The 22,733-nt window shown below is 37.1% G+C and overlaps 1 protein-coding gene across 1 annotated transcript in view; it reads right to left on the bottom strand.

Moving 5' to 3' along the window:
• CD109 (CD109 molecule) overlaps positions 1–22,733 on the bottom strand; it is a 109,838-nt gene that overhangs the window by 45,140 nt on the left and 41,965 nt on the right. The window contains exons 7-11 of the mRNA XM_033103133.1: positions 13,010–13,049; positions 10,259–10,343; positions 2,756–2,852; positions 2,361–2,502; positions 1,554–1,663 (exon numbers count right to left, since the gene is read on the bottom strand). Of these exons, the coding sequence (XP_032959024.1) occupies positions 1,554–1,663; positions 2,361–2,502; positions 2,756–2,852; positions 10,259–10,343; positions 13,010–13,049 (474 nt within the window). The remainder of the gene's footprint in view (positions 1–1,553; positions 1,664–2,360; positions 2,503–2,755; positions 2,853–10,258; positions 10,344–13,009; positions 13,050–22,733) is intronic.

Raw genomic sequence — 22,733 nt, 5'->3', positions numbered from 1 at the left:
AACATCTTTGAATTTTCCTTGTCTCTTCCCACATCCCAACCTCAATGTACACCAAATGTTGTCCTTCTCTCTTACATCCCACATCTACCACCACGAGGCTCCTGGTCACCTTACACCCAAGCTGCTATGATCGTTTTGCACACAGCCCTGATCAGTCTTCCTGGAATACTGCTTTCACCACACCCCTCCCACGTTCACAAGGCTCCTAGTCTCATCATGGCCTGGAGTATAAAGTTCAACAACCTATGTGAGCCATTTAGGATCCTCTACAACTCCCCAAACTTTGCCTCCTCTTTTCTCTCTGACCACTCCTGGACTCAAGCTCTCTACTGCAATTACTCCAGTTAAGTCACCTGAATGCATCCATAACTTGCCAGCCAGAGAGAGCTCTCACCTTGTGTCTCAGCTCATCTAACTCCCCAACTCCCAACCCCGCACCCAAACATTTAAAATCCTACTGATCTTTTAACAAATAGCTTAAATATTCCCCTTCCATAAAGCATCCCTTTAATGACCCTTATCTCTATCCCAAAGCCAACTCTTCCTCCTGAACTCTCCTTGTTTCCCTCTATTCATTTGGAAGTTACTATTTGCAACCTCGTGTTTTCTGGGTTTTGATTTTTGTTTTTATTTTGTTACCTTTTCAAACTGTTTAAAGTATAAGATCATTGAAATCAGGAACTATCTAAAATTTCTCTTCATTCATTCAACAAGTGACGTCTCCTTTCTTTAAACCAGAGGTCAACAAACTATGGCAGACAGGACGGCCAAACCCAGTCTTTTTGTAAATAAAGTTTTATTGGAACATAGCCACCCTCTCTTGGATACAAAATGGCTGTGGTGGCTTTCATGCTACCATGGCAGAGACAAGTTGTGACAGAGACCACATGGCCCACAATGCTAAAAATATTTATTATCTAGCCCTTTGCCTAAAAAGTTGGCCAACCTCTATTTTAAATCCCTATAGAAATTTATTCATGACACTGATCTTATCCTGCCTTGAATTACAGTTGTGTATATATTTTCTTGTCACTATCACAAAAACTGTGAATCCAGGGTAGGGCCTGAGTCCTTCTCACCTCTTAAGCCCAATTTATCACCATGCCTTGCACATTGTCAAAATTCACACAATACGTGTTAGTTCAATATTCTCACACAAAAAAGTCAGTAGATTAGTTGATAATTTTTTAATGCTACATCTTTGCAAGAACTAAAATTAGCATTATAAAAATCAAACAAAAATTTAAAAAATGTTACTACCATCTAATTCCTTCAATTACTTTAAAAAAGCTTCAATGTAGCAATCAAAATCTAAGTTAAATTGCTTATTCAATATATTTGAGGAAAGTATTTTTGTTGGAAACTACTTTTTTAGAAACATTAGATAAAGATTATTTGGCAATAATTCTATATACCTCATATATCTAAATGGAAAAGGGATTTATGTACCTTTGGCTTAAATTTTTTAAAAAGCACTGAAAATATTACTTTTCATACTGTTTCATTAAATTGAACTTAATGCTTCTAGATCATTAATAAATATGGCAACTTACAGTGGCTGTGAAGTTGAGAGATGGCTTCAAGACAGTAGCATAATCAAAAAAGTCAATGATGTAATCATGTTGCTTAAAAAACACATTGGAACTTGCATTTCTTGAGATACCTGTTTTTGAAATGGCATCATTTAGAAAACCGAAGTTATAGTTCACCAACAGATTCTATCCACAAAATTTCTCCATCTGAGCTAATTCCCCAAGGGGTTAAAATATCAGGACACAGAAGGCACATTCCCACATCAGCTTCTGTGACCATTATGTCCTTTATGTCCTCCTAAGCACCATTACTGCCATCCCCATCAATGGCACGGGCACCAGCAGACTAAGGCCACTGGCAGAAGAGTCTTTTGCTCTTTCAGGGATTTGGTGAAAACTATTGACAATAGCAACAGAATGATCCAAGTAATTAACCTTTATTATTAAAAGAGAAAACTGTCTACGAGCAGGTGTGATTTCAGAAGATGCTAAGTGATTAACAAAAAACAAAAAAGAAAAAGATGGTTAGTCAGCTAAAAAGGTAAGCCTTTCCTTGTAGTTTTCAGGCTGAAAAGAAAGAATCAAAATGAAAAAAGTTACAAATATCTACCACATACAGTTGAAATACAGACTTTCATAGAAAATAAGTTTCCCCTTCATTATGAAAACATTCTGCAAGCTAGGCTAATTAATCATCAGGACAATTTCAGCATTCCATAGCATCTTTACAAAGGCAATGATGTTCCCAAATCAACGTGCTAGTTATAATAAAAGATGATAGAGCAGCACTGTATAAATAGCTTTACCTTCACTTCAAAGTCTACAAACCTGTAAGTGATTCTGTCACTGTGGCTAAAATTTCTACCGGCCCAGGGGAAGACAGAGACATGTGTTCAGAAAGACGATCTGAAAAATCCATTACCTTTTTCATCTCTTCATCATTAAAAGAGAAGTTTGCAGATCCATTTATCTGTTTTGTTAAAAAATTTCAATTTTATTCTTCACTTTAGCAATTCAAGTTTTAGAAATAAAACTCAAACTAAGTCATATCAAACAATACAATGGCTCTGCTTCTATTTTAATCACAATAAATGGCAAAAATGCCAAAAAGCTCTTGATTTTATTACACTCAATTTTGTGTTAAGTTAGTACAAATCTTCTTTCTAGAAAAAGAACACTGTGGTTTTCCCCATTACAAGTTATAAGATATCTGTAAAAGTTACCTTAAATTTTTTTGTAATATTTTTCTTCATACCCCAAAAAGATAAAGGTAAAAATGTAAGTGTTACATCTCCTTTCACTGGCTTCCCATATGTATACCTGAAAAATAATAAATGGGGTTTTTTTAGATTTTCAACCGATATTTTCAAACTAATGCAATGAAAATAGTACTTTCAATAGCATACACTGGCAATCCAACTTAAAAGAGTTATAATAAAAACATGCTTTTACTACAAATTTTTAAAATTAAACATAACTAGGAATGTCCATAATAAAGGGTGATCCTTGAAATTATGTCTCCAAAATGGGAAGACTTTTAACTACAATACCACAAAACAATGCCTAATACATACTTTACCCAGCCTCTAACCATCTTACACCCCAGGAAAAATCTGATAATAAGTGGAAGTAGCAGTTTCCTGTCCAAAGATTTTTAGAAGATTAAGAAAATACTTTATTCCAGAAATCTGGACTGGCCCATTAACTGCATGCCCAGGAGACATCGCACACAGCTTTTGAACATCTTTAAATGTTATTTGAAACTGCAATCGCCATGGCCCATTGCTGCATGTTTCAATATTAACTAGAGGGGCTTATTAAACCAAACATACTAGGACACAAATGGGCTCGTGGCTCTCAAAAATTTTTTTCTGGAGGGAAAATTTAAAATAAGAGTACAGTATTTTTTTTTTTAATCCTTAGTACCAACATTACCTTCTTGAGTCAAATCTCATCTCTGCTGCTTTGAATTCTATGCATTAATTTTATTCCCTCTCATGATGAGAAAGTCTCTTCATGTGAAGGAGAGGCAATCTTTGGTAAACCATTTAATTTCCAGAAAGCCTTTTTTAAATGCGTTTCCTGAGTTGCTTCCATCTCTATTGTGAAGTGCTCAGCCAGATGTGAAAGTCAATTTTGCTTTGCACTCTATAAATCTAACAGTAGCTTCTGCTTCCTGAATCCATTAGTTGAACACAGAAACAGCCCTTCGTCTGGATCAACTCAACGCAACAGTGAATGGTAAAATATAGCATATTCCAAATTAAAAAGAATAAAACAAATCCATCTTCAAGTACACCACCCTTACAAATGAAAACAGCAGAGTTAGTGGAATCCTGGTTGGCAACCTCAATAACAAATTCATTCATGCAAAAGAAAGTCCTCAAAACCTAATATTGTTGTATCTTGTTAAAGTTTAAATAAATGCATAACTAGAATACCAGAACATCGTATTTTAAAAGAGTTATACCACATGATAGTACAAAGAACTTGAAAATCCAGACATAATTTAAAGTATTCTCGGACACAAATATTTTTAATTTTGATTTAAATGTGAAGCAGATTTAGCTTCCTAAGCCCCAAGCCAATTACAACAATTATGAAGCAAGGATAGTGACAGTTACTATCGTAAACAGAATTTGGAAGTACTTGGCATAAACTAGTTCTTCAGGAAACAGTAGTTTGACAACATTTAAAAATGCAAATCAAAGATATTCTGTGATAGTATTAATAAAACAAGGATTTTTTTTTAAATAGCCATATCATCAAATACAGAGGGTGCCAAAAAAAATGTATAGACATTTTAAGGAAAAAACTGTATTAAAATTATGTTGATAGTAACAACTTTTGAGCACCTCTTGTAATTGCAGAAAGCAAATGTGACTTGTACTCATCTTTTGTTATCAGTATATATTGAGTATTACAATCTTAATACAATTGTTTTCCTTTCCTGTGTATACATTTTTTTGGCACCCTCTATATATGGTGATGGAAGGAGAACTGACTCTAGGTGATGAGCACACAATGTGACATATAGATGACGTATTATAGAACTGTACACTTGAAACCTATATAATTTTACTAACCATTGTCACCCTAATAAATTTAATTTTAAAAAACCAGCCATAGCTGGTTTATAGTTTATACAATGGTACCTAAAACATTGAACCTATTAGTATAATTCATGTTTCTCCCCACCTTCTTTTTTCTATGTCATTTCCAGGATACAAATGTATCGATTCTTCAAATAATAAATACATTTTAATAAACCTTAGATTAAGTAATATTTTTAAATTTCTACTGTCCGCAGGAGTTATGGAAGTAACTCGATGTACACTATGTTATTTTCTTTGCAATTCTTTAGACGCCACTCTGGTTATTTATTTTAATAAGGTGGGAATAGTGAGCAGATGTTCACATCAAAGCTAATAAACAAATGCAGATTTTTATTCCTCTCAGTTAAAGACTTCAAAACTAAAGACACTGGGCCGGCCCGGTGGCTCAGGCGGTTAGAGCTCCATGCTCCTAACTCCGAAGGCTGCCGGTTCGACTCCCACATGGGCCAGTGGGCTCTCAACCACAAGGTTGCCAGTTCAATTCCTCGAGTCCCACAAAGGATGGTGGGCTGTGACCCCTGCAACTAGCAACGGCAACTGGACCTGGAGCTGAGCTGCGCCCGCCACAACTAAGACTGAAAGGACAACTTGAAGCTGAACAGCACCCTCCACAACTAAATTGAAAGGACAACAACTTGACTTGGAAAAAAGTCCTGGAAGTACACACTGTTCCCCAGTAAAGTCCTGTTCCCTTTCCCCAATAAAATCTTTAAAAAAAAAAAAAAAAAACTAAAGACACTGTTAACCTTCTTTGAGTAATTTCTAGCAATGCTCTGCACACTGACTATGTCTTGATCTCACAGATGGCTACTCATAGATATTATGAGTGGATAATAAACAATTCAGGTTACTCTTTAATATAATAGCTATTATTTCATAATAGCTATTATGAAATAAATATTTTCAAATCATTTCTATAACTTAATAACAACCATCTAAGTGGTAAGACAACAGAACTCATCTTTCAAAATACATCCAAGGAACAACTGGATTTCAAGCCCTACTCTCTACCCCCTAATTCAGTGACAAGCCCAAACCTATCGCCCATACAACTCAATTTGGTTTATTCCTAATAGAAGGCTTTTGATTGAGAATGAAGGCCTTTGCTGAGCTACATACAGCTTGGAACTAAAACTTTAGTTTATCCATTTGTTCTTTCAATAAGTATTTATTGGATGCCTGTTCCATGGCTGGCACAGTACAAGGCCCAAAGGTACAGAAGTAAACCAGAGACAGACCCCCCCCCCCACAAAGAGGTGGATTAGTCAAGAGCAGCAATGTGTGACTAGAACTATGAGAGGTACAAGAATAAAGGGCTAGGGGCAAGGAGCCAAGCCTTGAAATCACCTTTATAAAAGCCTATTGGTCAAGAAAAAGCATTTTGCATTCTTGGAAGCACATGTAAAGTTTGGGAAAAGAATTTGGGAAGTTAGAGAAGGGGCTCGGTGAGATATTTCAAAATACATGAAACTAGAAAAGAATTTTCTAAGACATACTTTAAAATTTTAACTTCATCCTCAAAGCAATGGTCTGAAAATTTTCATGCAAAAACGTCATAACATTAGCCAAAAATAAAAAATAAATAAATAAAAAGGAGAAAAGAAAATGAAGGAGGAGAAGGAGGAGGAGGAGGAGGAACAAGAACTCTGGATACAACGTAGAAAAAAGATCGGAAAGGGTAAAAGTGGGCTCAGGAAACCTTTTACGAAACGACAACAGTAATTGAGGAGAGAAAGATGATGTTGACCTGAATCGAGGAAGGGGCAATGGAGATGGATTTGAGAGATGTTAAAGAGACAGAATCACTAACGTTGAATGTTAATTGCATACGAGGATTGAGGGAGTGGGAAGAGGGCACCTGACTTGGGCAGCTAAATAGATGGTGGTTCAGTCCACCAAGATAGGAACATGGAAAAGAATCAGGTTTGGGGGAAGATGATATGCTTAGTTTAAAGTATCCGTGGGCTATACAATACGATGGGAGGCGTATATTGGGCAGCAATACGTGAGGATCTGAATCTCAAGACAGAAATATGAACGAGAGATCTGGATTTAGGTGTCATCAACTTACAAACAGTAGCAGAAGCCCTGCCCATGGAGAAGAAAATTCAGATGTGAAAAGAAAGAAGATGGAGCAAAAGATGGAGCTCTGAGGAACAAGAACTTTTAAAAGATAGACCGAAGATATTTAAGAGTCTCAAATGGAAAGGAAAAAAAAACGGAAAGGAAATGGGAGAGGACAACAATGTCAATGGCCTGGTGAGGATGAAAGGCATATTGTAGGAAGCTGGAGAATGAATGGAATGGAAAATGTGGAAAACGCAACTCTGACTGAGCTGTGAAGAGGTGAGAGATAGGGCAGTGGCTGGAAGAAGACATGGAGGTCAAGGGAGGGTTTGTTTCTTTTAAAGACAGAAATGTTTAAGTGCATAGTGAAGATGCCACTGAAGAACAAAATGGAAGAAATCAAGACACAGGTGAGAGGGGAAGTGGAGCCGGGGTCCTCCTGACAGGAGGCAGTATCCAAGACCCAGCCTCTGAAGGGAGAAGAGATGTTGCTTTCCATGTGACAGACATGAGATCATCATCTTCGTCATCATTTCTATCTTTTCTGGGACACAGTAGTTATAGAACTATGTCAATTTGAGACTTAAAAAACACCCTACATTCCTTTACCACATCCACAGACATCATGCCTTGGCAACTGAAGATTGAAGGAAGAAGACTCAGAATGGACGATTATCAGAACTAGCCAGATCTGAGAACTATAAGTGGCAAAAAGTGGCTCACTATCCACAACAGACAAAGCAAACATACTGAGAGGGTCTTTCTATGTGTCAACTTCTCTAAAGTCCCCAGTCCTTCAAACACTAATCTAGGTGTGTAGATGAAAATATTTTATAGTTGTGATTAAAGTCCATAATCAATTGACTTTAAGCAAAGGAGATTATCCTGGATAATAAACTGGGTGGGCCTGATTCACTCAGCTGAAAGACCTTAAAAGAAGAGCTGAGACTTCCCTAAAGAGAAAGAAATTCTGCATCTTGACAACAACTTGAGCCCATGCTTAAGAGTTCCAGCTCCCTCTTGCTGAAAGCCTGCTCTACAGACTTTGGACGAGCCTACCAGCCCTTGTAAGTCAATTCCTTGCAACAAATCTCTTACCATACAGAGGGTGCCAAAACAGCGTGTACACATTTTAGGGAAGGAAAACAGCATTAAAATTGTAATACTCAACAATATACCAATAATAAAAGATGAATACAAGTCACGTTTGACTTCTGCAATTACAAGAGGTGGTCAAAGTGGTTACCATCAGGGTCCAGACACTTCTGATGATGGCGAACTACTGCTTGAGCAATGTTGACCAAAGTGTCCACTTGTATACATTTTTTTAGCACCCCCGGTATATCTCCCACTGGTTCTACTTCTCTGATGGAACCTTGACTGATACACATACTAAGGAAAATGATGAGAATACAATGCAGTGAACACTAAAGGAAATGGCAAAGGGCCATCACAGTTGTCATATCACTCACAGCCGAAGAGCCCCAACAAATGAGAATCAAGATGAAACTACAAAGGTTCTTACTGGGCTAGGGGAAAGAGGGTATCAATGGTGTGGCTTCAGGGGATCCACACCCAGTAAAACTGTATATAAAATTTTCTGAAGAGTTTCCAGAGTTTAAGAACCACAGTTTTAACTGACTACTAAATGTCTGGCACAGCCCTGAAGACCAAAAACAGGAGCAAAGAAGATATCCACACTCAATTTAATCCATGCAAACACTGATGGTTCTATGGATTTGCACTCACTACGTTTTATAAACATTAGTCAAAGAACTCAAATAAAAGCCAGACTAAATGCTTAAATTTTAGCTAAGATCAAGGGCAAGATAATAATTATGTGACATGCAGGCATTTGTGTGTTATCTAAACCATAAATCCATTCACATTAGAAACTACTACTCTTAGTTGAGCACAGGCAGAAAGCTAACTTGATACACAAATCATAGACATGTTTTTGCCTTTGTGTCTCATGGGTTTCACATACTTTTTGCCAGATAGAATCTAAAACAGGAGTCCTCAGAACGTTTTGGCCTGTGGACTGCTTCCACAAGAAGACTCGTGGCCCATCACTTGCCACTGCCACAAACCCTCACCAGGAGAGCAACGTGGTGAAGAGATAGCACTTAGATGAGGCCCAGTTTTTATCAGCTATTACAAATAAATTCTGAAACTAAATAAATTTCAGAAATCAAAGCACAGATATTGACACATCAAAAATAAAAGCTACAAGAGACCCGTCCTGGAATTACTTGACGGCAACCCCAGCCTGTACTTTTGAGAACTGCTAATCTGGAACTCTGAGGATGCTTTCTGCCTCAGCAAAACCAAGTGCTATGGTGTTCAAACTGAGGTAGATAAAAGGCAGAACTGGCTGCAGAACAAAAAATCTCAGCCCTTTTTGAAACTTGTCCTTGAAATTTATCCCCAGACCCCAAGGCAGGATAAACAGTATATCTGGGAACCACAAAGATTCGCTGCAACCAACTAGAACCAACATGGCAACAGATTTCACCTAGCAGTGACCCTAAGACTTATTATATGCTCACTACAATACATTAACATGCTAAAAGAAGGCCATAAAATAGTCAACAGAGCCCTTCTGAGAAATCTCCACCCTTTCCCAGAAAATCCTTGACTATTCCTCCTACAAATTTAAACATACAGCCCCTAATTAAAGGGGCACCAATAATAGGCTTAAACCCCAGGGGGAGTGCTGCTACTCTGTCTATGGAGTAGCCTGCCTTTTCCTTTTCCTTTGTTTGAATAAACTTACCCTTGCTTTACTTTTCATTTCCCCAGCATGAATGGGGCTGCTCTGTCTATGGATCAGCCTGTTTCTTGCCTCTCCTCTGCTTAAATAAACTTATCCTTCCTTCACTTTCATTTCCGCTCGTGCTTAAATTCTTTCCTGAGCACTGCCAAGAAACCACTGGTTGCAGCCCTTCTCTGGACCTCTCTGGGGGAAAGCATTGCCTAGCCTCCTGCAACAAAGCCAGGGGATCAATACCAGGAGAGCCGCGCCACATCTGTTACACAGGGTACTGGAAGTCTCTGTGTACATATATTGAAATGGATGACGGACAACGAAGGTGAATTAGTTACTCATCTACTAATTGTAATAAGACAACCAAGTCCCTGCCCCAAGATTCAACCTCCATTACCGACAGAGAAAAAAACTGGATTTGAGAAGAAATAAATCACCTCAATCCATGCCAGCTGAATGAATAAAAAAAAGATACAAAAAAATTTTTTTTTAATCTGGCATAATCTATAATGCAAATCTTTTGATTAGTCTTGGAAAGACTTGGAAAGACATTGGAAAACATTTTAGAACTGGATAGACTTGGAAGCAGAAAGATGGGTACAAAGACCTGGGAAGACATGTTCCCAACTTAATTATTTATTACAGATATTTGTTTCCTACACATTGAGGTATTTTAATAGGCAGAACACTGTGCTGATATTCTGGGGCATATAATGAGTTCTTTGTCATACAGTTTTATAACAGTTTATAGTCATGAAAAGAAAAATGATACTTACTTTGCTGTGACGGTACCATTTAAACTCTTAGAATTTAAAGAACAATATAATGGTGTCTGCAGGACAACTTCAAATTTTGGTAATACTGAAAAGAAAAACCAAGGACAAATATTTTAAAGAATCTGTTTTACTATCATTTTCAGCTTAACAAAATAACAAATAGAATTTTTCTAAAGAAATTGATAGTTGATATTATTTGAACTTAGATTCAATATGATTCAAATACACATTAACACATAAATGAAAAGCACTTCTTTTCACCCAAAATTAGACACTTCTACGAGGCTGATGACTAGACAGTGAGAGTGGGGGCCAGTTACTGTGGACACTCGTGTTAGTGGAAGCTTCCCATTGGTCGTACCTACATTGTGTCCAGAACCCTGGATGCAAAGCTGTCTGAGTGCTAAAAGACCAGGCTTTTATTCAGCTGTCACCCATTGGTGTGGCCTTACTACTTGTTAAACTACTTCCATATCACTTGGTAAACAGTTGCTTCTAGCCCCTTCCCTGGGACCTTCACCCAATTTGGTTACTAAAGCACATCCTAAAGCCCCAAGATTCTCCTTCTTCTGCATGATGCCATATATGTAGTCATAGAGATAGAGAATCCTTGTCCTTTGAGACAATCAAAGGCAATCTGGTAATAGTCTAATGTAATGGATTGCTATAAGGAGAAAGTTGTGTAGTAGGATTTCTAGTTAATAACTAAGATATGGCTACAAAATAATGATTTTATTTTTCTTGTGTGTCAGGTACTGATAGGTAATTCCAAAATTAGAAACCCCTACTTTGGTCAGCTTTACATAATTAAGATATAAAATTTATCAGTATTTCATATAAAGCACTTCCTCAGAGTATAAAATTTTTGTTTTCTTTCAGTCTACAGAAATTTTTTTCTCTAACTTCACTGACCTAAGAAACAGATCAGTCTCATAAAAAAAAACACCTATTTAATTAACACAAGAGAAATATGAAGGCGAATGGGTGAACAACATATGGCAGATCTCCAGCTCCAAACCAGGCTGAACACCCTCGGTATACCAAGACACTCCTGCACTCTGGACTGCACTCTAGGATTGGAGAGTCAAAAAAGCTACATGGGTCTATTGTGTGTGACCTTCCTCCAATGCCCTCCACTAACACAGAAGTTAGGGGACACCCAGAGGTAGAATTTCCTTAGAACAAGGAAATTCAAATATCCCCTCCTCAATCATCACAGGTTGGCAATCAATTCCCCACTATACCCTATTCAACAACATACCACCACCCAGTACCACCTCTATGCAAAATGAAAATAGCCTATAAAAACCTTAGCCATTTCTGATTTGTTCTTCCAGATCAAGTCTGTCCAAAAGAAATAAAATGTTATCCTCATGGTATAATTTTAAATTTCTAGTAGCCACATTTTAAAAAGTAAAAAGAAGTAGGTGAAGTTAATTTTTATAATATTTTACTTAACCCCACGTATCGAAAATAGTATCATGTAAACATGTAATCAATATACAACAGTACAATTATTGAGTGTTTTTCTTCCTTATTTTTGAACTAAGCCTTCTAAATCTTGTATTTTTACACACTTAGAGCACATCTCCATTTGGACTCGCCACATTTCAAGTGCTCAACAGCCACACGTGGTGAGTGACCCCCAAACTAGACAACAGAGTTCCAGATCAATAGTCAATAAACAATGACCAGGATGAACTAAGAGTGGTTGTTGTATTTTTAATTGGTTGGGAAAGATCAAAAGAAGAATATTTCATGATATGTGAAAATTACTGAAATTCAAATTTCTGTGCCCATAAACAAAATGTTATTGGATCACAGCCACACTCACTTACATAGTGTCCACAGCTTTGTGCTACAATGGCAAAGCTGAGTAGTTATGACAGACATATGGCCCACAGAGACTCGTAGCTTCCCCAGGGGAGTACTTCGAAGGTGACTGTAGTGATACTCAGCAATGAGGTATGTAGCACTTTTTCTAGGATGAGTTCGTGAACTTAATTGTCAGGCCTTCTATTGCCATCTGGCCCTTTATAGGGAAAACTTTGCTGATCCCTGTTCTAATTGATCACAAGACTTAGATGTGATAATGCGGTATGTTATACGTGGAGCATGAGCCACAAAGATGTAAGCAAACTACTTTCCAGAATTTCTAAAGCCTGAATGAGACACAACCTCAAAAGGTGACAGAAATCAAATGAAAAAGCTTGTGTATAACTTCAAAATAGCTATTCAAATTATAACTACTCCTTTGCTTTCACCGTCATCTTTCCATCCTCTCTGTCCACCAACAACATAGTTGGGTCACACTGTTTTTATCTAGGTGTTCCTAACTGTGATGTTATAAATGTAGCATCTGCAAGAAGAGGATTTACCCAGGTGAGATGGTCTTTGCCATGCCTACCAAATGAAAACTATGGGAAACAACGGATTTTTTTTTAAAAATACCATACAAAATTTTAAACGTATATGTCATGATCACAATAAAGTAGAAAATAGAATAATTGTGCATAAGAAAAAGACGAGCAGAATGGGACGATAGGTGATCTACTCCCTCCTTTACTCTTTATAATGATTTTTTATAACTTTCAGTTTTACAAAGGAAAAATTACTACATCTATAAGAAACATGAAGATTTTACCTCCACTGGCATTTTTATTTTAAATAACACATCTTTTGGAAATGTCTCTTATCTCTGTAGAAGGTAATAAATGTGTTTTCCTTAAAAATAAATTGAAAAACTCTTACCATATTCTGAAACTTGAAATAATTGATAATATGTCTGGTCCTATTTGAGAGGAAGAAAAAAAAAGACAAGAAAACATATGAGTTATTTAATTATTTTGCTTGCTTACTTACCTCACAAAAAGATTTAGAAAAAAATTTAATTACATTTATAATGATTTAATGATTTATTTTCGTTTGCAGAAGTTTATTTTTAGTCTTCTACAACATGAAGTCTGTGAGATTTCATGTGTTTTTCTTGCTAATACACTAACATAAAAAGGTAACATGATTCTATAATTCACTGTAGGTTATTCAAACAAACTGCTTTATCTGGCTTCCATCATTTACGAAGTGAGAATTAGATTAAACTAGGTAATTCAGGAATTCATGAGGTAAACTAACAGGAAAGGACTTCAAATTTGTTTTGAAGATCACTATCAAAAAAAATAATGGAAAATAAATAAAGTTACACATAATTCAAATATTTATAAATAATCAAGGATACAAAATCATCATGGACCAAAATCCTCTACTTTCCCAATTCCTGGAATTATTTTCTAGGAATTAATTTCTAGGAATTAAATCAATACATTTTACCCTATTTTAACAGATATTGTTCATTATTTTCCAAATCAACAAAAAACATGTGGTCTATTATAACTGTTTCCCCTAACTCCTCATATTTCTATCTGTCCATTTTAAATCATAGGTAATACATTAAATAGAACCACTTCAAAACAGCTAATTCCACTAATAAAATCTGTATTCTAATTCTGATTCCCTAAATTGCCAAAGAAAATACACAGATGCAGCCACAATATTAGCTTTAAAAAAAAAAAAAATCATCCTTGGTTAATCTAAAGCAACTGTAAACCAAGTTATTTTTTTAATCCTAAAAGGATATAGTTAATTTCAAAGTATAAAACAAATGTAATTATTTATATGCTAACAAAATAGTTATCTAAAACTTGGCTTCAAAGCTGTCATTTAAAGTAGATCCCAAAGAAATTGTGTTGATCAAAGTCTTTAAGAATCTCCACATATGTGACTTTATATCTTAAACCCTTTTTATGTCATATATAGGAATGCTATAAATTACATGTATCTGATTTATTTATGAGTTCTAATTTGTCTCCTCAAAAATCAAATCAAGAAAGTAATCTACCTGTATTACCTATTTTAGTGGTAAACATAAGAATTCTAGTCTTTAAATTACTTTTTGCTTTACTACTATGGCCGGCACAGGTGAGGCATAAAATAAGCAATTTGACGATGATGTCTGTCAAGTTAAATCATACAGCAAACACTGAGTACTATGTGCAAAGCACTATATGAGGCTCTGTAAAGATAAATTACAGTCCTCAGCATCAGAGGGTCGGTCTGGAGATGGAGACAGATGGAATCAAAAGCAATAATGCAAGACAATGTCATGGAGTTCCGTGCACTGTACTTTGCTCTGACTCTCCCGTGTGTTTGACTTACATACGCTTCCATCTCTACCCATCTGCCAAGACTTAGTTCAAATATTACTGCTTCCTCAAATCCCCAACCTAAATGTAATCTCTCTACCTCCATGTACTTTAGTCCTTCTTTGTCATTTTACCCCCCATCATAAATATTTAAGTATATGGCTTATCTTGCTGCAAGTTCTTTGAGGGCCTGGTAGGTCCCTGATGGATCATTTTTTTATCCCTCAGAGTTTATCCCTTGCAGTACCAACCTAACAGAGTGCCTGAGACCAAAAAGTGTTCAATAAATGTTAGATTATATAAAAATTATTAGCTTTGACAAATGTAGGAAATCAACTAATTTGTTTGACCCTACTATTTTTTTTCATGGTGGCTTTTCTTTTTTCAAGGTGGCTTTTCTTTTTTCAAGGTGGCTTTTCTTTTTTCAATATTTTTTTATTTTTCAATTACAGTTGACATGCAATATTATATCAGTTTCAGGTGTACGTATAGTGATTAGACATTTATATAACTTATAAAGTGACCACCCCAATAAATCTAGTACCTACCCATCTGACACCATATATAGTGATTACAATATTGTTGATTATATTCCCTATGCTTTATATCCCCATGACTATTTTGTAATTACCAATTTGTACTTTTTAATGCCTTCCCCTTTTTCACCCTGCCCCCCAACCCACCTCCCATCTGGCAACTACCAATTTGTTCTCTGCATCTATGAGTTTGCTTCTGTTTTGTTTGTTCATTTATTTTGTTTTTTAGATTCCACATATGTGAAATCACATGGTACTTGCATTTCTCTGTCTGACTTATTTCACTTAGCATAATACTCTCTAGGTCCATCCATGTTGTTGCAGATGGCAAGATTTCATTCTTTTTTATAGCTGAGTAATATTCCATTGTATATATGCACCACTTTCTCTTTATCCATTCATCCACTGATGGACACCCTGGTTGCCTCCATATCTTGGCTTTTGTAAATAATGCTGTAATGAACATATGGATGCACAAGTCGCTTAGAAGTAGTGTTTTGGTTTTCTTTGGATAAACACCCAGAAATGGGATTACTGGGTCCTTGTTTGTCTGTTACAGCTTTTGTTTTAAAGTCTATTTTGTCTGGTATAAGTATTGCTACCCCAGCTTTTTTGTTTTGTTTTGTTTTCAGTTTCATTAAATATCTTTTTCCATCCCTTTACTTTCAGTCTGTGTGTGTTTTTCAACCTGAAGTGAGTCTCTTTTAGGCAACATATGTAAGGGTCTTGCTTTCTTATCCATTCAGCCACCCTATGTCTTTTGATTGGAACATTTAATTCATTTACATTTAAAGTAATTGTTAATAGATATGTAGTTATTGTGATTTTATTATTCATATTTTAATCTTTTTTTGTCTTCTTAAAGAAGTCCCTTTAACATTTCTTATAATACTGGTTTGGTGGTGATGAACTCCTTTAGCTTTCTCTTGTTTAGGAAGCTCTTTATCGTCCTTCGATTCTAAATTATAGCTTTGCTGGGTAGAGTCATCTTAGTTGTAGGTCCTTGCTTTTCATTACTTTGAATATTTTGTGCCAATCCCTTCTGCAAAGTTTCTGTTAAGAAATCAGCTGACAGTCTTATGGGAGCTCCCTTATGGGTAACTAATTGCTTTTGTCTTGCCGCTTTTAAGAATCTGTCTTTAACGTTTGGCGTTTTAATTATGATGTGTCTTGGTGTGGGCCTCTTTGGGTTCATCTTGTTTGGGACTCTCTGTACTTCCTGATCTTGTATATCTATTTCCTTCACTAGGTTAGGAAAGTTTTCAGTCACTGTTTCTTCAAATAGGTTTTCTCTTCTCCTTCTGGTACCCCTATGATGAGAATGTTGGTACAGTTGATGTTGACCCAGAGGTGTTTGGGCCTATTTTAAACAGCCTTGAAACCAAGTTTTAGGCAATTATTTGTTTAACACATAAGTAGTTACAAGAGATAATACTTGAAATGAATTCTCCCTCCCTACCGCCTACATTACCAGTCATCCCTAATAACTCCCGAATTTTCCATATCTGTTTACTGTCTCTTTCCCGTTCTATAAATATTTTCAAGTCTTCTCTCTTCTTGGTACTCCTTAAGTGTCTTTCTGATTTCTTCCTTGTTTTCTTAGTGGTCTTCTCTCTGATCCTGAAATGTTGGCCATTGCTCTTTCTGAGCCCATTGCTCTTTGCAATCCCCAGACCCTTAATGATCTCATCAACTCTCATGGTTTTAACTGCCATCTCTATACTAAATACTCCTAAATAGTCATCTCTAGCCCATACCTCAACCTGGAGATTCTGACTCAAATCCACCTTCTACATATCTTTGCCTGAATGTCATACAGAACATCTTGGACTACTTTATCTGTATTAGCCTCCACCAGGCACCCTTTCTTGATTGTATCTCCCCATGTTTTGTTAGATACCCATTCTCTCCCATGTTATCCTGTGTATAACTGAATCATTTTACTTAACCCAACGTATTATAAGTATCTGCTTTGTGTCCATCTCCTGTAATAGAATATGAAACAACTGAAGGCACAGCACCTAATGCAACATGCCTTCAATGTTTGCTGAATGAATGTATGTATAAATGAATGAACAAGTTGATTCTTGACCCCAGGCTGGTTCTTACAGGGTTCATCAGGTTAGCCTCCTGAAAGAAATTAAAATAAACTTCTCATGAGCAGAATCAGACCACCCTGAACAGGCATGGTTATCTGTCATATGACCCACAGAATAACCTTAACTCTCTGCCCTATATTTGGAAGTAATATGAATGCCAATGTGTGGGAGAAGTCAGCCATCAAGGAAAACTGAAGAAAAAGCAAGAGGAAAGTGCTTATTTCATTGTCATTTAAATTCTTCCAATAAATCAAAAAATCATTTTGTAACTGAGTGCTGACAGTGTGCTTTGTACCAGATGAGGTTTTCCCAGGGTGTTTATAAGTGGTGAAATGCAATTCAAGAAATAAATTATTTTACTGTCCAAGGAGTTTGAAAAGCAAAAATGGATTTTGTAATTTTCAACATACCGTCTATTAGGCAATCAAGCCATAACAATTTTCACAATGAGTTTAGTTATTTTTATGAAATAAATTTACAAAACATATAATCAAGAATGGTGGAAGACACTGAAATGTTTAAAATTAATAATAATCCAGAGAACTAGTAGCAATTTTAGCTACATATAACCACAAAAACACTGATACTGAGTGCTTTCATGAGTGTAGACAGGACCTGCAACCTTTCTTTAAAAAAGGCCAAACAGCAAATATTTTAGGCTTCGCAAGTCCAGGGGTCCAGAACAGGCCTTCCCAGGATGTGCCACTTTGGCATGTGAATTATTTTGAGCTGAAGGCAGTCAAGAAATAAATTATGCAGGCTCATGAGAAACTCTTACCTCTCCCTTAAAGAATTTAAATTTGGGGCCTTGCCCATAACAAGAGTTATCACCAGAAAAAACTTTTTATGACCTATCTATAGGGCAGGACAAACTAGTAAATACCGAACATTTACTCTTATCATCCTGCAGTGACCCTCTGAAGCCCCAAGATGACTTGCTTCATCCTTAGCTCACAATGCCATATATACCTCATTTTAAATTTTTGTCTCTGACTCTCTGATGTGTGTGGGTTCCCATATGCCTGTGATTAAACTTGGTATTTTCTCTTGTTAATCTGTCTCGTGTCGAATTGATTATTAGCCCAATCGGAAGAACCTAGAAGGGCAAAGTTTCCTCTTCCCCATACAAGCCATATGGTCCCTGTTACAACTATTCAACTCTGCCATTGGAGTGCAAACGCAGCCAGAGACAACACAGAAACAAATGAGACTGTGTTCCAATAAAACTTTATTTACAAAAATGGGTGCTGGGCTGGATTTGGCCTATAGGCCAGGGTTTGGTGATCCTGGTCTAAAAAATAAAATTCATTTCCAAATTTTTCTATGCTAATTATAGCTGAACTAAATTAAATTTGATTAAGCTTAACTAAAAACATGCAGCAAAATCAACCTGAGGCCTTTTATAGGAAGTTGTATTTACTAAACAATTTTCCTTCAGTTTCAAAGAAACAATCTGCTTCAAAATAAGTTTTTGTTTATTCTAGCTCATCAAATACAATTTGTGCTCATTCACTCTGCCAGCAACTGGAGAAAGAGGCTGACCTGAAGGCATAAATAATTGGGCAGCATGTCTTCTAAGCGAACACCTTTCCAGGAAAGAAAATGCATAACTCATCAACATTTTCTGAGCTCTTTTTTCCCCAATATGGTCACCATTCCATGAGAAAAGCACTTCCTTAAAAAAAACCTACTCTTCAGCACATATATTCACTTTCTATTTGTATTAGATGTAAACTTGATTCAATTAGATTTTCTAAACAACTTCTAAAGCAGAAATGGAGAAGAACCAGGATGTTTTCTCAGTAATCTTTGCAATTCCTTTATCCCCTTATCCCTAAGTCAATAGTTGACTATGACAGTGTGGATGTGGAAATTAATCAAATGAAGGGAGAAAGAGAGAAAACACTATTTTTACTACCCTCCTAGGAAATATACTGACTAGAGTGCAAATTGGAGACATATGAATTATAAAACTGTCTATTCCAGTTACAGAATTTCCCTCTTCTAACCATGAAGCCATCCAACTCTTGAAAGGATTTCTATTTTTAACAAACTTGAAGGAACATGGCACACTACATGACCATTAAAATAGCTGTTTTCTAAAATCCAGGTCAACTTCTTTCAACTTTTGCTTCTGGAGAAAAAAAAAAAAAAAAAAATGCCGGAAACAGAACTAAGGTACAGGAGGGACTATTTTTGTTTGCACGTTTAGGATCATTTCAGTTTCCCAAGTCTGATTCAGCATTGATCTCCATTGTCTAGATTTAATTTTTATTTAAAGATTAAGAAAGGGACGAAATTTGTTATATCCATATATAACAGGATGTTAAAATGGAACTATTTCAGACTCAGTTTGGGCTCTGTCCCCCAAGACAACTTGAGGTTGTCCAAATTGAGGTGTAAAAGTAGCATACAGGACTTGCAAAGGAAGTTTCCAAAAACTGGTTTTGCAACTCTCAACCAAAGGGGTCAAGGTGAAAATAAGCTAGGAAGGAATTTTAGGAGAAAGCTTTTGATGCCTATGAGTCCCACACACCCCATCCCCAGGGATCAGGTGGAAGTTGTTTGCTCCTCATTTCAAGTCTAGGAAAGGGGCATCAATAGGACACTCCAAAGAGCTGGATGTGTATCCCTGGGAGTGTCCTCAAGTTGTCAGTGGACAGGCACTTGACATGCCTGAACAACCTAAAGAGCAAATACTGCTACTGAGCAAGTGCATATATGGCTGAGCTCTCTAAGAGAGTGTGCTGAATGGGGTGGTCTGTACCTGCTGAGTCTCAAGGAGCAAAGAAAGCTTGAGCATTTTCCCTCAATTAACTATGCAGAAAAGGGAGAGCCAGCATGGGACTGCCTTCTATTGTGATTGAAACCAGCCTCCTCAGGGGTAAGGCCACCTCAGGAGATGGAAGCTGGAAGTGTAGATGCACAGGAGCTGAAGATGGAGCTTCCAGATGGAGAAGACAGATTCAAAAGCACCAAAGACATTGGATGTGAGACCTCCCAGAAATGGTAGAGGTGCTCCAAAGAACCCACCAAAGAGTTCAAAGAAGGAAAAGTGTTAGTTTTAAATGCCTGCTGGCCTTGAGAGCTCTGATACCAGATAACAACAATATTACATTGATCCATATTAAGCTGCCATGTTTGTAGGACAAATACTAACCAATTCATGACTAATTCTTTTTTTTTTTTTTAGTAAGAATTTTTTACCATTGCCCTCTCTTCCCTCCACCCAATTCAATCCTGGGGGAGTCCAACACAGCCTAGTGAGTGGGGAACAGGCAGCCAGGCCAGAGAAATCCCAAGCTGAGAGATGGGGACACAATTTTATCGGACTGGATATATTAGCTACCGAATGTAAACTGTTTTGCGTGTGCACATGTAACCAAAAATGACAGTATCGTTGATTACCAAAGAAGAATCAGAAAAACAGTGGGATTTGTCTTACATTTCATCCAAGGAATGGGGAAGAATTGGTCCCAAAGAACAGGACTAACTGGCAAAAGAACACTGCGGGTATTTTTTATTGCACCTGTCCAGTAAGTAGTACATGTTCCACTCCACAGTTACACACAAATAACTGGGCATGCCACACCAGCCAATTGTTCATGCTAAGAAAGGCTGGAGATATACAGGGTATCCACATTTCTGACTCCTAAGACATTTCCCCACTGAAAGAGTTATGGTTTAAAGTTCTAGACTGATCCACAAAAGTTTACTTAATATGTAACGTGAATGAAGTTATATGGTAATTTTTCTGCTGCCCCACTTGGTACTATACTAATTCTCTCCTTCCTAGGAACAACCTATATTTTTTATTGCCCTTGTTATCTGGATTCCACGCCTACCATTGCACGGGCACAGGTGAGTGCTCAGTACGTACTGGTCACTTGCCTCTGCTACCTGCCCATCACAACCCCCATCCACACCCCAGGCCTCATTCCTTGGAGGCCTCTGAGCACCTGAGTTGGGCCACTCTCTCTGAATCCCTTCTCCTCTGCTCTGTGACCACTCTCTCTTCGTTCTCTCTTCCCAAGCCTGGCTGTTCTTTCTCTATGGTTTTGGGTGGCTACTCTTCTTAGCTCCTGAATAAGTAATGATTTCTGACAGATCATTCCAAACCCCACCTACTTATCTCTCTCCCCCAGACCGAACTTCCAGCTCTGACCTCCTTAGAATTGTAAATCAGAGATTCTTCCCAAGACCACACTGAAATCCCAGAGTCACCAATGTTAAAAGATAAACTGAAGGATATTAAAAATTTTACCAGTATATTCGAACAAAACTCAATTAGAATCAGGCAGCACCAAACCAGAAGCACTCACCTGACAAGAGCTCAGGGAGGTACTTCTATAGAGAAGACGGAAGCAAAGGAAATTATTGATTGGCTAAAGCTTAAAGCCCAGGTGGCTGTTTGTGATTGGTTGTCCTTAGTGTTTTCACTTCATAACCCTGAGGCATTTATCTGCTTAGATTTTGGGTTGCTTATGTAGATCACCATGTCACTCTAATGGCTCCTTATTTAATTAATTTAACACCTTTTATTCCTCTTTCTCCTTTGCCCTAATCATGATCCAATCAGTAACTAAACCTAATGATTCTTCTTTTAAATTGTCTCTTGAATGCATCCATACCTTAGTTTTTCCTGCTCCCCTAAATCAGTCCCCTATCACAGACTGGACTGTATTATAACCTAAGCTAGAAGGTACGCGTGCATTCGTTAAACAATGATACTAACCTCCTTGAAGGCTTCCCGACTTCAGTTCTTCTCCTTTCAATCATCCTACATGCTATGATCTTCCTAAAATACTATGTCATACTATTGCTTAAAAACTTCTATAAAAAATCAACAAGGCAATAAATATTTATGATTTCTTTTGTTTGGGGGTTTATCATAAGTGCTTCCTTCTTTCTACTGAATAATGTTTGGGTGTTTTTACACTGAGCATGCATTACTTTTATAATCAGAGGAAAATAATAAAAGTATAATTTTTATATCTTTTTAATTTGAGAGACTCATTCATGAACAGTTTTGCTTTCTTTGTCCTCAAAAGCCTTATATGAAATTTATAACATTGAAATTCAAAGTAAAATAAGTTTTTAGAGGCCCCCCTCACTATCTACAAAATGAAATGTAAAACTTTAGCCTGATATCCAATACATACTCTCCACAACTTAACCCACAAACTCTTCCAACTTCCTCTTCTACTCCTCCTCTCTATAAGGCCTCCATGCAAGTCAAGTGCCTGCTCCCAACTCTAGAGCTGTCATGGAGCTCCCACCTCCTTCCACGTCCACCCCCAACAGTCCCCACTCAAGTCCTGGAGCGCCCTCTACCTCCGTCTAGTCAAAGCATGGAATTCTTAAGGTATGGCGAGGCTTACAAGTTCTCTGATCCACGCCCCTCATTTTACAGCTGGGGAAACTGAGATCCAGGGCTGGAATGACTTGGCCACAGTCACTCGATGAAAGCACAAGGCACTGGGTGACAGCCAACTGAATTCCCTTTGCATTTATGACGTGAAGTCTTCCATGACTGTGAGCACCTTCAAAGTAAGGTCTGTGTCTTACCATCTTTAGATGTTTACTAACTGGTATTTCTTTCCACCTAACTTACAATTGGAAAGTTCCATATCTTCAGCTT

Source organism: Rhinolophus ferrumequinum, chromosome 3 (genome assembly GCF_004115265.2).
Source record: "Rhinolophus ferrumequinum isolate MPI-CBG mRhiFer1 chromosome 3, mRhiFer1_v1.p, whole genome shotgun sequence".
Taxonomy (NCBI): domain Eukaryota; kingdom Metazoa; phylum Chordata; class Mammalia; order Chiroptera; family Rhinolophidae; genus Rhinolophus; species Rhinolophus ferrumequinum.
Note: the sequence above shows the minus strand (reverse complement) of the source record. Positions and strands in the feature narration are given on the sequence as shown.